A 16,582-nucleotide genomic window follows, 5' to 3' on the forward strand; every position below is an offset into this window, starting at 1 on the left:
TGTAGTACTACTGCAAAATAAGAAAGGTTTAACTTTTAATACAACATGCTTTTATTTGTAACTAAGTAATGATGAAAGATTAAAGCTCTTTGTTGTTTTGTTACTTCATGCACTGCTTTTCACTGAAGGGCTGTTCTAAAAAGCAATTCCAGGACATAACCTATAGGACTAGCAGCTCGCACCTCAATCATCAAGTTTGGTCAAAATCATTCCATCCAATATAGAGAGAATTTTGTATTTGGAAAAAAAAATAGCTTTCATGTTTATTATGTGTTGTCCTTTATGGTTGTTACTGTCTTTGTTTCATGTTTTATTTACTCATGGTTCAAAGGTACCGTTCATTCATTCATCTATTCATTCATTCTCTCCGACATTATGATGTTTGCATTTGTCAAACTAAGGAATAAGTGTTAAAATTAGGTTCAACATCTTTCACTTAATATCATGTTGGAGCCAAGTGGTTGTAGTTGTTCTTAAATATTAAATCTGGATATATAATGTAATGTCTTTTGATTTTATAGGGTATGCCCTTCAGCTATGGACCCCCTCTCCTGACTCCAACTGTCACAACTGTTAATATCAGCTTTACATCTATTATCATCAATAAACATTTTAAATTTAATTGAAGAGCTGCTAATGTAATTTCCCTCCTACATCTATTATCATAATGTAAATATAAAAGTGAATCTTAGAGCTTATAGAGATGGATTCCATTATGAGTCTGGTTTTGCCCAAGATTTCTGCTTTTCAAAAGGAAGTTTTTTTTCCACTGTAATTTACAGCTAAGTAGCTAAATGTTTCTTCGTGCTGTGCTCACGCTGGAACATTTCTTATGAATTGACACTTTACAAATGAATATTGATTGACTGACAACTATATTAATAAATATTTGCATAAAGAGAATTTTAATACAAAGTGCTCCATCCTAAAGTTCTTTGATAACCTGCTACCTGACATCGGGGGTTATTTTGGGATCAGTGTCATGCCCGAACACACCTCGACAAGTGGACAGGAGATTAGCAAATGACCTGCTCCGCCTCCTAAACCACAGGAGGCCTCATGTATAAAAAGTAACTTAATGTTTATTTAAGGCCTTGAAATGACACCTTTCACACAGGGAAGTTAGTGGTGTTGACCTGTGTACAACTCTAGGACTTGAGCTGTCTGTTTGCCATACTTACTAGACTCCCTGCAGCTCAGAGACACAGATTCATCTCTCATCTCTTATGGCTGTTCACAAGTAAGAGACAACAATGGGACGACTTTCTTAGGGTTGTCCAGTGTTTCTAGTCCGTATTTTTGTCTTACACCAAGTGTTTACTCAAAACACCTCGGCCCCTCTGAGAACGAGGTCAGCTCACCCCTCTAATCTCCTATGCAGGCAGAGACACTGTGTCCCCCCCAGAACAACATGTCACCCAGAGTGACCCTCCGGCCACACAGAGGAAGCTGCTGTCAGCTGTGCTTAGCTAAGGCAACGCATCAGTGTCCTTCCAAAACTTTTGTTTTGTCTCTGAAGCCTCAACCTGGATGCAGCAGAGAGTCCAGGCTGCAGTCCTTGGGTCACTCTGTCAAAGGTCAGACATGGGAGACGGACCAGAACCATTCAGGTGTTTATTTTAAGTTATCCTTTACTAATGTATGCATTGCCTTTCCATCTTTACTAAATACAATATTAAAACATTTTGCCCAAGTGTCAGGTCAGTGTGACTGTGAGCTACCATATCACAACCCTAAAGGTTTAGCAGAACAACAATGTTATTTCATCATAAACTTTACAATTTAGGCTTACTCAAGTAGTTTCTATAGCAATGAAATATCTCATGAGAAAGCTCTAGTTGGTGTGTTAAAATCTCAGTGATCAAACCTTCAAAACAGAAAAAAACTAAACAAACAAAAATCAGAATTGTTAAAAATTATGATAGAAAATATGTTTTTTTTTTCTGGTTTGTGATCTGACCCATGAAAAGATTTGGCTTTACACTTCACAATGGCTTATCAGTTTATATACCAGTGTGTGCTAGTCTCTCTACTTTGCTACAATTCAAAGATCAATCTATTAAAATAGCAGTATTAGTCACACCACAAAGACATTGCATATATTTTGAAATTTATTCTATATTTGTAAAAGTATAAAAGACATGGGACCTTTTCTGCATCGTGTATAATTTCATGTTTGATACTTGATGTTTATTAACATGATTTTGAATATGTCATATCTTCAAAGCTTATTTTATGAGTCCTTTAAAATTTAGGTGAAGTTTTCATGCATGTCATTCTGCACTGTTAGAGTTCACAACCGTGAGTTATCATCATCAGCCATCAGTTTTCATCAGTCTGAACAATGGAGAGTCTGAGCTGTGGACGATGTGACTGAGACAGAGTCTTGGTCAGTGTTGCTCTTGCAGACGACTTCTCTGGACTGACTGCTGGACATCACAATCCTTTTGTCACGATTGAATGACAGAAAATCAGATTTTTAAGGTTTAGAGGGGTCAATGAGGTTGACCTCTGTGTGACCTCTGTCAACACTAAAGCCTCTGGTCTGAGGCCAGGTCAGCCCTTTTCAGTGTCCTAAAGGGTAAAGATGGAGCAAAAGTCCTTTTCTTTTTTACAGGCCATTGAGTGCAAAAGAGCCTAATTTCCAAAAGAGCTCTTACTAACTTTTTTGATGCGTCACAGCAGGCGCATGGTCTCACCAAAGGATGGCCTTCAGACAACCCTATAAGTCAAGTTGTATGAATTACTGTGTATTTAGAGTTTGCAAATACCTTACAGGTGTTACCCATGCAAAAAACAAACATATTCCATGTGTTTAAGTGGATATTGTGTTTAAAAAAATCATCAAGTTAAGTGGGATCATTTAAAATATTTAAAAAATATGTCACTTAAAAACAGGCTGGAATACAAAAGCAAATTCATGATATGATATTATTCTTGTTTTTTAAGCAAGACATAAATTCAATTAAAAAATGTCCAGTGTTGGGTGTGAGGTACCCTCAGTGACCCAGCACTTTGGTCTTGAAATGATGACGGGGTCCAGGCTTCGTTACGCTGCTCTGAAAAATTAGAATAATGGACAATGAAAGAAGGAGAGATGCAAAGAAATGGGCAGGGGGAAGCCAGACTGTCTTTTGGGAAAGAGGAATAAGATAGGAAGAGAGGGAGAAATAAAGGGAGGGAAACAGTGAAATGGAGACAAAATAAGAAGGAGAGGGGGCATCAGTGGTGTGATGTGAGTGTTATCATCAGTTCTCATTCTCAGCATGGAATCTATAATGGGAAAATCAACCTCTCTGACTCCTGTGTAATTGGATTTGCCGGGTCTCGTGCTGAATCAGAGCCCAGTGGGTAGCACAAAGCTTGTTAAGATTGGACAAGCATTGCTGGACTGCTGGGCCACGGGAAAGGTGGGGCCATGGCAAAGGTAACCTTGACAACTTTTCTGAAGTGGATAGTGAATAATTCAAATATGTTCAACACTCAACTGATCACCCATTATGGAGTATTTACTGATACCTTCCAAAAATTAATTGATCCTTTAACTGCGTGAAACTTGATCTTTTCTCACATTTAGGTCACCCGAGCAGAGAAAATGGACACCTGCCTTACCTCACAGGGTGTGGGTTTTTTAATGGTGGTTACCAGGATACACAAGTAAACACACTTTCTAATTATGACAGAGTCTCACCTCACATTCAAATCCAGTTTATTTTTGTAAACGGAAGAAAACTGAGTATTAGTTTATTGTAAAATATTTGGAAATAAAAATTCTATGCTAAACTAACCACCAATTCAAAATGTAAAAAAAAGTTTATTAGAGGTGAATAATGACAATTTTAGAAGACGGGGAAGTGAGTCATCAAGTGATTAAGCTACTAGTTGAAGTGTTTAAAAACAACAGTGCAAATAAAAAGGTCCTTTGATGATGTGTTTCTTTTGTACCAGTTCATCTAAAATGATATCTTTACTTTCTTTGATTGAGTCTGAAATATCTCAAAAGTGTTGTACATGGCTCCTAGAGAATAATCCCCTCGTATCTTTGATGAACAAACTAGCTTTACAGAGTGAAAGCTAAACAAACACCACTGTAAAAAATGAAAGTGTTTTTATTGCCAAAAAGGTAAAACATATAAAGTGTTTTTGTTTGTTTTGTTTAACGCAAGACAAAAATCTTCCAGCCATCACAAAGGATGCAGTAATCATCACTGATGACACAATGTGAAATTTAACTTCAGCTGTGTTGAATTCTTCAGAGGTAAACGTAAGAAACGCCAGCATGTTAGCACTGTCATGTGACAGTATGCTGTTGGGACTAAGCTCAAAGCAAAGTTAAGGCATGTGTGAATGCTGACGCTTTTACTATCATCGATTATCTGTCCAATTTAAAGTCCTTGCAACATCTTTTGGGGATGTTCATACTTTCCTTAAAGTTTAGACCAGTCTACTTTATGTGGAATTGCCTTCAGGCCCCCGCAAAGCTCAAAGAATGGAAAGATGGATTCTGTTCAGTCATTCTAAATATTTTTAAGAAATTGACAATTGTTTGATACACATTTTTGGTTTAATTTGCTGAAATCTAATCTCCCCCTCTCTGTTTTAAGTTCACCCTGAGACCTCTGCTGCCATTTTCTTCAAACTGTTCTTGAATTTCTTTTAACCACTGCACTGCAAACCTAATAATTGTCAATTCAAGTCAAGTTTATTTTCATAGCAGAATATTATGACAGATCCCTAATTACACACAATCAACAATTTTTTTTTTTTTTTTTTTTTTTTTCAGATAACAGTTTTCTTTCAGCAAAAAAAAAGGATTATTGTATTTGGGCATTGACCCAATATCATTTGGTAGAAGCACCAACCATTGGCAGCTCAGACTGCTGCTCATAAGCAGTTGTGCTCCAGAATAGTACAATGAGTTATAAAGCAGTCAGTGATTAGGCTGTAATGTATCCATCAAATCAAAGATCAGTAACCAGACCTAATCTCTGCATACAGGGTGAACGAAGTGGGGACTTATTTTTTGTTAATAGTGAAGTAATGAAGCTAAGAGGGAAATAAGTAGAAGATATAGAGAAGACGGAGAGAGGGAAAGGGGGATGGTTGGATTGGTGTGGTTTGGATCCTGTTTCCATGTCGTTATCTTACACTCAGTAGAGCAGTAGATTCTCAGGTAAGCACTGAATAAGATCTCTCTCCCCATGACATGAATGATTCAGCACTCAACCCTCAGTGTTCCAGTCTGGTTCAGGAGGATGTGGAGGAGCTCACAGGTGCACACTGGCCTCTACTAAGCATCACCAACACTACCATTTACATCACATTCATAGAAAACCAAGGGACAGTAAATGTATTTTTCAATTACAATTAAGTGGTACAGGCAAACTGGACTTTTGCCATCTAACTGTCCGTAATCTAGTGTTTACAGGTTAACTGACTGCCTCCATGCAAGCAGACACGGGAGGACCCGCTGCACCTGTCTAACTTCTTTCAAGCAAAGGGATTTTCCCAGGATGAAAGGCTAATGAAGATTCTGCATCTGAAAGAAGAACATTAAACTTCAGAAATGCAGGTTTGTGTTGGCTTTGTTATGTATGCAGGGAACATTATTTTCACCAGAAAACTTAATTTTGTATTTTATGTATATTTCAAGCTGTTTGTTTTAGTTAAATAATTAACTGCTATTGAAGTTTTGTTTTTACAGTTTCTGTTCTGTAAATGGTTTTCAGACCAGGACACTGTCCCCTATGTGGCATCTTACAGCTGCCTTTAGGAGCATCTTGTTTGATATTTGGGAAAAAGTGATAAACCTCTGACCTGGATCCATTTCAAGGTTATAAATGGTCTTGGCATCACAAGTGCTTTTGAGTTTAAAAAAAAGAGTTAAATTGCTCACTGGTTGCTAGTTGTAGCTTTACATTGAATTATGTTTACAAGTTAGCTTCTTCTGACAAAAAATGGAAAAACTCAAAATGTTGCACTATCGCTTAAAAGTGCTTCGGAAAAATGTTTTGGGTACACAATGTCATGGTCAATGAAGCAACATTAAAAAAACATTTTAGGACTATTATCCCTCTCAACGTCATGGGGTTTAAGAGTCAAATGGAGCTATAACCGAGACAATCAGACAGAATGTTTTTTAAGAGGCAGATAAACGTTCCTGTTTCTTGGTTGGTGATTGCTGCAGATACCCTCCTCCCTCTCTCTCTCTCTCTCTCTCTCTCTCTCTCTCTCTCTCTCTCTCTCTCTCTCTCTCTCTCTCTCTCTCTCTCTCTCTCTCTCCCTGCATAGAGCTCCTCTTCTTGATGAGGTCACTCAGTCTCAGGCAACAGTGACACTCTAGACCAAGATGAGGGACCATCTCTTAATTAAAATACAATTGGTTGTGCTCTGAGGTAGCAAGGCAGTCCAACTGATCTTACAATGGCTAAGTTGGCTCATTATAGCAACATTATTTCTGCTGTGTAGCAGAGTGATCTGTTAATTGTTTACTTGTAACAATCCAGTCCTTTCTGCATTATATAAAGCTATAAGTTTCGTGCACTATGAGATTTTGTTTTCTTTTTCAACTCTTGTCGTCCTGCACGCCCATTGAATGTTCAGCCTTTCTAGCACAGTGTCTTTAGAAACACTAGTGCACACTGCAGACAGCTTTCTTAAAAAGAAATACCTGCAGGACACCAAAGTGAGTCTGAATAGAGAACAACAAAGCTTGAAATTTTGTCAGTGCATATAAAGAAATCCTAAAACATTAGCATTATTATCACCACTGAATTCATTAATCCTCTTCTTGACAGGAGCTTATCTGTCCATGTTATTACTTGTAATACTGTATGGCAGATCCCTAAGTCACGCTGTCCCAGCACATTGTCTGCTTGCGCTGCCCTGAGAGAAGTTTGTTCCCATGAAGAAAAGGGGGTGTCACGGATACTCTGCACCAGCACCACCACCATCACATTGCCAGATTGATTCTGACGTCCAAAAAAGGGCTCCTTCAATGATATTGTTCACCTGTCTCATTGGCTTAAAGTGGGTGGCTGGGAGGGGGGAGTGATGGGAAGGGGTTCGGATGAGGGTTATTGGTGGGGACATGGGGTGAGCGGTATTGTTGCGGATAGAAGGGTGAGAGCATTGACAGGTGGAAAAAAAAACCCTCATCTGACTAGCCTCCTCTATCCTTAAATGGGGCCCCGTGTGAGCAGAGTAATGAAGTCCAAATTACAGCACAGGATTGCTAAAGAACAAGCATCTATTGTTCGCCCTCGGGGCGCACTAAATGAGTGTCACAGCAAGCAGCGGGGCACAGACCGTTACTGCACTATTTAGTCTGTCCCGTTGTCTCAAGACGGCCCCGTTTCAGAGGTTCTCAGATCAGACAAATACTGCTCCCCTCCTCCTCCTCCTCCTTCGCCTTCACCCTTCCTCTGTACAGCCAACCCCTCCCCAACTCCTCACCCCAAAATAGGCCAAATCTCCTCTATTGTGTTTCGACTGCCTAGTGTGAAATTCACTGTGACGTTAAATGTTTTCTAATGAATAATTACTGAATGGATATGCAGGGGGAATTTGTGTAATGGATTGTAGACTGCATTTTAAAGACGTCTTTTTTGTCTCTGCTCCGTGGTATTTACAGGACAAAAACACTCGGCCCTTTCTCAGAAGAATGAGGGCCATAGGCGGAGGATGGAGGAGGGGGAGGAGGGCAGGGGGACGGAGGGCTTTGTGTCAATTAGATCCAATGGATTATCTTTTTTAATGTTTTTACTGAGAGAGTGGAGAATCAAAGGACTTCTGCTTCCAAAGGAGAGAGAGAGAAAAAAACAACAAAAGCTGTGAAAACCTTTGGTCTAAGTGTTGGTTCTGAGAATGCAAAACAGACTGGTGGAATTTTTCCCACTATGCCTCTTAAATGTGCTGCTGTTTTGGGGCTCCTTGAGTCCATTTTCACACTGTGTTGTGTTTGGTTGGTGCGTCAGCTCTACTGAACTACGGGCCGCCAGCCAAGGTCCCTGTGTGCTGTGTAGCGATCATTAGCTTCTGTCTGTTCTCCAGCACAATCACAGAGCTCTGCATCAAAGACACATAGGACCTTTAGACCTCTTGTTTCAATAGAACTAACAGGGACCATGTTTGTGCTTTTCTGGTGCTTTTTCCAGCCCCGTTGTCCCCTGTGGAGCCATTTATTCCAACATTCAGTCATCCAGTCTTATTTGTCAAAATACATTTATTTATTTAAATAGCATTGTTGTGCATGCAAAATATGTAACATTTTCTGTTTTTAGGTAGAGTTATCTTGCTATGATGTTTGAAAATAATCTAATGAGGAGGGTTTTTGCAACAACAGAAAAAAAAGTTTCACAATGCTTAACAGTGGGAAATTGCATGTGTATAAATTATTCCCATACTTAAGATGTTTATTTCACGGTTGACACAATTGGTTGTACAGGGTCAGCTGGACATGGAGGGTGCCCTGACTGCTAGGGACCGGGTTGGAATCCAGGATTTCGTCCTCCTGGATGAAACCACAGACGCAGCCTTCCTCAGCAACCTCAAAAAACGCTTCAGCAAAGATCTGATCTATGTATGTCTGGAAAATGCCTTTTAAAACCTGATGTCAGCCTTTTAACAATCAGTTTGATTAATTTTGACTTTTTTTTTTCAGACCTACATCGGCACATTGTTAGTGTCTGTCAATCCCTACAAAGAGTTAGATGTCTACAACAAAAAGCAGATGGATCTTTACATGGGAGTCAACTTTTTTGAGCTTCCACCTCACATGTGAGTGTATAAATACAGTATATCTTGACTGGGAATTTTATCTTTGAGCATTTGACATTCAAAAGCTCTTGGTAGTGACTTGAAGTAACTGTCAATAAAAGGTTCATCTGTGTCTCTGCAGCTACGCCTTGGCAGACAATGCCTACCAAACCATGCTGACAGAGTTCAACAATCACTTCATCCTGATCTCGGGTGAGAGTGGAGCAGGGAAGACCGAGGCCTCCAAGAAGATTCTTCAGTATTATGCTGTCAGCTGTCCCAGCACCACCCTGCTCAACACTGTCAGAGACAAAATGCTCATGTCCAACCCCGTCCTCGAGGTCTGATCAAAGATCATGTTTTATTACTGCATGATAAAAGGCCTGTCTTTGAGTATCTGATATGATGTTTCTTCACAGGCTTTCGGTAATGCCAAAACACTGAAAAATGACAACTCAAGTCGATTTGGGAAGTACATGGACATCGAGTTTGACAGCCAGGTAAGAATCAAGAGACAGAATCACCGAAATTTACATAAAACATATTTTTAAAGTTCCTATGAAGAGTTTGCCTCAACATGACCAACAAAAGTAAACAACATCAGTAAGAATATTGATTATCTATATAAAGGAGAGAAATTGCAGCTTTGCTGTCATTTCATTCCACATATGAGGGCGGAAACACTCAAAGTGTTCTCCCCCATTTAGTTCTTAACTCTGGTATTTTTAGAATGAAGCCGTTTTCTGATCTGGTTGTATAGCGTAAAATGTTTGTGGAAAGGAGAGTGGTCAAGTGTGGAGGGAGTTTACTAATGAATGCTTTCTATAATCACACAGAACACTTTGTTGTTTTTAAAGACCAAATAAGAGCCTTATGCTGAGCAATACAGGTCACAATGATGAATTTGAAATCTGCCACAGGGAATAAAGTAAAGAGCATTGTGATATATGGCACCCAGTTACTTCAGGAGAGAAGCAGTTTGAAGGTTACATAGCTTGTTTCCTTAGTCAAAATATTGACTTACTCCTATGAAGAAAGTCAAGATGAGGCCTTAGTTTTCCAGTTAAATTGGAAATGTGTGAACTACATGAAAAATAGGGAAAAATAAAATATCTTGGTCTAGACTTAGACTTAGACTTAGACTGAACTTTATTGATCCTTTTGGGATGACTCCCTCAAGGAAATGTAGGTTCCAGCAGCTTATACAATAAAATAAAATGTAGCAGGTAACAAAAAAAGTAACAATATAAAGAATAAGATAGAATAAATAATAGAACACTCTTCCGTTGGAAAAAAATATACAAAAAATATGCATGGAAGAAGCAGAAAAAAGAAAAAATACAAAAAAAGGCAATGATTATTATTGCGATTATTGCACTTGTACTTGTCTAACCTCTAACCCCAGTTTGAATTATTGAACATAATCTACATTGTTTAATGTGGTAATAAGTTAACATCATCATGTTTATCCTGCAAGTTGTAGAGCTAGTGTTTTAGGATTATGATGCTTTTAGGGTGAGGCTGTCGGAGGCCACATCCTGAACTACCTCCTAGAGAAGTCGAGGGTTGTGCATCAGAATCACGGGGAGAGAAACTTCCACATCTTCTACCAACTTGTGGAGGGAGGAGAGGACAACCTCCTGCACCAGCTGGGCCTGGAGAGAAACTGCCAGCATTACAACTATTTAACCCAAGTATGTTTAACTCATATACCCTGTTGAATTTTAATTTATGAAGGCAATGATAAAGTCTAACAAACCAGTGATGTCTGCTTTCTGTTACAGGGAGAATGTGCCATTGTGTCTTCAATTAATGACAGAAACGACTGGAAAACAGTCAAAAATGCTCTGCAAATAATCAACATTGATGAAATAAATACTAATGTAAGTTGATTGCTGTCCTAGATGCTTGGATTTTAACCTCTCTTAACCCATCACTTTGTCTTGCTAAATATTTTTTGCAGCATCTTTTTGGGATCATTGCCAGCGTTCTGCACCTGGGGAATGTTCAGTTTGACTCGGACAGCAAAGGTCATGCCCTCCTGAACAACAATTCAGAGCTGCACTGGGTCTCCAATGTAAGAACATATTGATAATTAGTCCACTATTATAACAAAGAGTCAATGAATGAATGAACTCTTCATATTCTCCTGCAGCTACTTGGAGTCGATGCTCAAAGTCTCCAGGAGAGTCTCACATTCAGGAAGATTGAAGCCAAACAAGATCAGGTGCATTCATCTTAAAGATTCTGTGGCTTTAATTTAAACTTTTCATGTAGAGTTCGATATTTAACCACCTTTTTGTTTTGGTTTTGTCTGTTTAGGTCCTCAGCCCATTCACCATCGACCATGCCATCTATGCCAGAGATGCTCTGGCCAAAGCCATCTATGGACAGACCTTCACATGGCTGGTCAACAGGATCAATGAGTCTATGGAGAACAAGGTGAGAGAGGAGAAGAATGTGTAACAAATGAAAAACCCCAGAGAGTTAGCATAAGTGTTTACCTACTTATTTTTCTTTTATGCCAGGACCCTACAAGGAAGATGGTCATAGGCCTTTTAGATATTTATGGATTTGAGGTTTTCTATGTTAACAGGTAAGCAATCTTTTGTTATTACAAATAAAAGGTTCTCGTCTCTCTGTGATGAATTGTTACTGAGCTTGTTTGTCATGTTCGCAGTTTTGAGCAGTTCTGTATAAACTACTGCAATGAAAAATTGCAGCAGCTTTTTATCCAGTTGACACTGAAGGCTGAGCAGGAGGAATATGAAGCAGAAGATATTGAGGTAAACGGGTCAAACTGATACAAAAACAAATGCATCTTTGATAGAGTCAGTTTACATCAAATGCCGTTGAACAGTTCTTTGCAGAATCTTTTTATTTTTCTCAGTGGGAGCCAGTGCAGTTTTTCAACAACAAGATTATCTGTGACCTTGTTGAGGAGAAACACAGAGGAATCATATCTATACTGGTGTGTATTCACTGGAGCTGACCTGTGCTGGAATAAACTACTCTCCAGTGATTAGTAAAGTTGTATAAATGGTCATACTGCAGGATGAGGAGTGTCTCAGGCCAGGGAACGCTACAGATCTCACCTTCCTGGAGAGACTGGAGGACAAGATGGGAAATCATCCTCACTTTGTAACGTGAGTTGAACTTCAACTATTTATCTCTCAAACACACAATTACAGACATGTCAATAGGAGTTGAAAATACTTTTTTGTCTTTTTGCGGAGGGGCTTTTAAATTCTATATTCAGCAATAGGACAGTGGATAGAGTCAGAAATCAGAGAGAGAGAGAGAGTGGAGTGACATGCGGGAAAGGAGCCACAGATCGGACCGCCTGCTTGGAGGGCTACAGCCAGTATACTTGGGGCTGGTGCACTAACCACTAAGATACTAGCATCCATTTATCTAAGCTTTAGAAATAACCTAAACTGATTTTACAAATTGACACAAAACATCTGCATATTCTTGTGTTTTTCAAACGTTTAAATAATTATTGTTTTGGAGCAACAATTTCACTAATCAATGTATGTAAATTAATGCAAAATCAAGCCACATTTTTAAACAACAAAATCTTATTCACAGACCTTCTGCCAGTGTGTCTTGTTTATGAGCCTGCAGTGAGCCGATAGGATTGGACTGTAAAGCCTCTCACTCTTCATCCCTTTTGACTTCAGGCACAAACTGGCCGACAAAATGACACGCAAGACTCTGGAGAGGGGGGATTTCCGTCTCTTACATTATGCTGGAGAGGTCACCTACTGTGTTGTGGGTAAAATAAATCACAATATCATGCGATATCACTCAAACATCTGAAACCTCCTTTAGATTTTCAACTGATTTACAAATGTCTTTTTGTGACATTCCAGGTTTCCTGGACAAAAACAACGACCTTTTATATAGAAACATAAAGGATGTAAGTCTGCTATTAACACATTTCAGTATATGATGTGAAGAACATGAAGGACACGCTTTCCATCTTCATGGCTCCAGTCACATCAATAATATTAAATTACCACCAAAGAATGTTCCTGCTAGATCTGCCAACATCACAGTACTTTAATATATTACCATTTCCCTCAACATAAATTACGTTTACTGACCTTTTTCGCTAAAAATATTTTGACTTGTCACAAAAAATCAGGTGTGCAAGATATTTGGGAAATAACATTAATTTATTTTATTTTTTATTTTATTTATTTATTTATTTATCTGTGTGTATATCCTCCTAGCTGATCTGTCAATCTAAAAATGCAATAGTCCGAGAATGCTTCTCCCCAATGGATCCAGAAAGCCTGCGAAGACCAGAAACAGTACGTACAAACCATGTTTAAACCTCCACATATCATTCCACTGTATCACTAACAGAGTTAATGTTGTGCTTCATCAGCAATACCATGTATACCTCTAATCTCATTCATTAAGTTTCAGGCATCAACTTTTTTTTTATTTATCGAAACAAAACAACATTTTAAACCCACAATAAATTCATTACACAATTATCCATGATAATGAAAATAATTTAAACAAGCTATCAATTTCGACAACAAAAGAAAGCTTTACCTTCTACAAGGAGATCAAGACCTATCAGCCCCAAACAATCCCATATGCACATGAAAAGCACAACACATTTAGGAGAAAGCCATGTAGCTACATCACAGATGTTTTATGTATGTGGACCCCAGGAAGAAAAGCTGAGCTCTCAGGTACAGCTAATGGGGATCCTAACAAATAAACAGATATGTCTGATGCACAATTGTTTCACTGAGTGTTTAGAGAAAAAATAGACAATGATAAATAAGATGAAAAGAAACAGGAGGTGGTCAAAATAAAATGAGACTGTCAGCGGCAGTCTGACTGTGTCATCATTAGGCCATATGTATCTGACAGATGAACTGTTAGGGATTATGACCCTCATGTTGTGTCTGTAGGTGGCAACCCAGTTTAAGAGCAGCCTGCTGAAGCTGACAGAGATCCTCATGGCTAAAGAGGCCTGGTACATCCGCTGTCTGAAATCCAACGAGTCCAAGCAGCCAGGTGAAATAACACAAGAGACACACCGTTATATTAACAACCAGATTGCTATATTTGAATTTCATCTTTGAATCTGTCACAATAACACAGGTCAATTTGATGAAGCATTGATCAGGCACCAGGTGAAGTATCTGGGCCTGATGGAGCACCTCAGAGTCAGACGAGCTGGTTTTGCATACCGGCGTAAATACGAGGTCTTTTTAAAGAGGTATGAAGGAGGACAGTAATGGGACCATGCGCTTGATTTTTAAAATAAGAAAATCCCAGATTGAGTGCATGCTGAGTGGGTTATTTGCTGCATTTTATAGGTATAAACCCTTGTGTCCGGCAACATGGCCTCACTGGAGAGGAGTCCCCGCTGATGGAGTGGAAGTTCTGGTTCAACATCTGGGCTACTTTCCTAATGAATACAAAATGGGACGGTGAGGACATCACTTCCTAAATACAAGAGAGCAAATGCACTTTAAGGCAGGAAAGAAAAAAAACAAGTTGTTTTTTTCTTCATGTTGTTGTAGTACCAAAATATTCATTCGTCATCCGAGGACACTTTACGCCACAGAGGATGCTTTCGAGAAATGTAAACATGAACTTGGTGAGTACAAATCAAATCAGAAAAATGTTAAGTCATTCCAGCAGCTCAGTAATGATATGCTCTGCTTTTCATTGGCAGCAACAAAGCTGCAGTCCAAATACAAAGGATATAGAGCAAAAGGAGAATTCAAAAAACAAAAAGAAGCTGGTAATTGTGACAAAACATGATGCCAACACGATGGATTATTGTTTTGTGTGTGAGTAAAGGAGGATGTTATGTTTTCTATCCTCAGCCACAAAGATTGAAACCTGCTGGAGAGGAGTTCAGGCGAGGAAGGAGAGAGAGAGGAGAGCCTGGGCTGTCAAAGTCATCAAGAAGTACATATATCATAACACTGCTTTTGTCCATGTTACTGTGAGTGTCTCTAATATATATTAAATTATATGTTAATGTTATATTTCTTACTTCATCTCTAGATTTATCAAAGGTTACATGACCAGAGGACAAGCAAAAACCACAGATAACTCAGAATATCTGGCCTTTGTGAGACAAAATTACTTGAACAGGCTTAAAGAAAATCTTCCAAAGACTGTTTTGGACAAAACAACCTGGAAAACTCCTCCAGCAGTGCTTGAAGAGGTACTTTTATTTTCCAATATACTGAGAAAAATTAAATACCTTTTAAATAAATACACATTTTGTTTTTGGTAGACGTCAGAGATACTGCGTAAGCTTTACTACCGTCTTATGGTGCGAAAATATGTGAGAGGAATAACCCCCCAGAGAAAAGCACAGGTAGACCACATTTCAATATCTATAAAGTATTATATCAGCATAATGTCATTTCATCGATATAAACTTTTGATCTATTTGCCCTTCAGCTGCAACTAAAGCTTGTAAGCAGCTCCATCTTCAAAGGCAAAAAGGAGAGTTATCCACAGAGTGTCGCGCAACCTTTTGTGGACACCAGAATCAGTACGTATCAGATACAACCACAAGTACTTTTGTTTTGAAAACTCTTTGTTTACATCTTCTAATACCTCCAGGTGAACAAGAAATAAACATGAGGGTTCTCCAGATGATTCGCAATGAGCAGATTAAGGTATTAACACATTTTAAAAAGCATCAATGTTTGCCATTCTTCTCACCATTTAGCATCACAAACAGCTTAATGTGTTTTATCATGTGTTTGTGTAGTACAGTGTCCCGGTGATTAAATATGATAGGAATGGTTTCAAGCCGAGGCCACGACAGCTCATCCTCACAAAGACAGCTGCTTATATGATAGAGGAGGCTAAGATCAAACAGAGAGTGCTGTACACCTCCCTCAAAGGTCAGGAAAATATGATAGAATACTGCTCACATGCAATGTGTTTTCATATTAAACTAAAGTGTCTCTATTCTCATCATTGCAGGTATTTCGGTCAGTAGCTTGACTGATGACATCATCGTTTTTCACATAACATGTGAGGACCCTAAAGAAAAGGTACGCTGAACATATGAACCATACCTAAAATATGTCAAAGTGAAAGTGGGTATCCCAATTTACCATCTACAGTAAATGTGTAGTATTTAATGAATCCTGCAGCTCATTAATACACTCTGGGTCTCTGGGTAGATTTATCGTGAAAGCCCTCAGGAACAAAAAGGTTTGTTTTCTTGTTTTTTGCAGGGGGACCTTGTTATGCAGTGTGACCACTTGTTTGAGTTTCTGACCAAACTTAGCATCATTGCTAACAAACAGAATGCAATCAAAGTGGTTCAGGGCAGGTGAGTTTGTGTTCATACAAGAATTGAATAGCTTGGATATGATGTGTATCGTCTACATTGTTTCATGTTGTTTTTCAGCATCAAGATTGAAATCCAGGCAGGTAAAGAGAGTGCGGTGGACTTCAGTGCCGGACAGGAGCCCATGGTGTACAAGGCCAAGAATGGACATCTGATGGTGGTGAGGAGATGTAGTGAAGATGAGTGTTTACTTAATGATTCTGCAGAGTAAGAAACAGCTTGACCCTAAGTGTTTGTTGCTGCAGGTTACGACTCGGACAAGGACACGGTAACGTGGGGGTGAGAAGACACACAAGAAGCCCCTGAATATTTCATCAGGAAACCCCTACAGGGAGATCGAAATGTCTACAGGAAACTCGCCTTAACAGTAACAGCAGCACTTTAGAAACTCAAAGGTTTTTTGTTGTTCTATTGTTTTCTACAGATTAAACCAACATTTTAACACCATTCTATGTAAAAAAAACC

At 38.9% G+C, this 16,582-nt stretch overlaps 1 protein-coding gene across 1 annotated transcript; it reads left to right on the forward strand.

Annotated features, from left to right (window-relative positions):
* Positions 1 to 8,449: 8,449 nt before the first annotated feature.
* On the forward strand, positions 8,450 to 16,557 carry myo1ha (myosin IHa). The gene is made up of 31 exons (XM_079352125.1): positions 8,450 to 8,581; positions 8,663 to 8,778; positions 8,900 to 9,098; positions 9,177 to 9,257; positions 10,272 to 10,451; positions 10,542 to 10,640; positions 10,721 to 10,834; positions 10,913 to 10,984; positions 11,080 to 11,199; positions 11,286 to 11,353; positions 11,438 to 11,543; positions 11,648 to 11,728; positions 11,812 to 11,903; positions 12,441 to 12,535; positions 12,633 to 12,679; positions 12,996 to 13,076; positions 13,695 to 13,800; positions 13,888 to 14,005; positions 14,106 to 14,219; positions 14,313 to 14,389; positions 14,468 to 14,536; positions 14,622 to 14,706; positions 14,806 to 14,968; positions 15,041 to 15,124; positions 15,211 to 15,304; positions 15,376 to 15,431; positions 15,527 to 15,662; positions 15,745 to 15,815; positions 16,002 to 16,099; positions 16,178 to 16,277; positions 16,363 to 16,557. The coding sequence occupies exons 1-31, from the start codon at positions 8,459 to 8,461 to the stop codon at positions 16,387 to 16,389; spliced, it is 3,072 nt and encodes a 1,023-aa protein (XP_079208251.1). The 5' UTR covers positions 8,450 to 8,458; the 3' UTR covers positions 16,390 to 16,557.
* Positions 16,558 to 16,582: the final 25 nt, after the last annotated feature.

Source organism: Symphodus melops, assembly GCF_947650265.1.
Source record: "Symphodus melops genome assembly, chromosome: 1".
In the NCBI taxonomy this organism is placed as follows: domain Eukaryota; kingdom Metazoa; phylum Chordata; class Actinopteri; order Labriformes; family Labridae; genus Symphodus; species Symphodus melops.

Excerpts from the sequence above, each read along its gene's own strand:
- myo1ha (XM_079352125.1), top strand. The coding sequence starts at position 8,459 with ATGGAGGGTGCCCTGACTGCTAGGGACCGGGTTGGAATCCAGGATTTC. Across the intron at positions 9,099-9,176 it reads TGTCCAACCCCGTCCTCGAG|GCTTTCGGTAATGCCAAAAC; the intron begins GTCTGATCAAAG and ends GTTTCTTCACAG. Across the intron at positions 10,641-10,720 it reads TTGATGAAATAAATACTAAT|CATCTTTTTGGGATCATTGC; the intron begins GTAAGTTGATTG and ends TATTTTTTGCAG.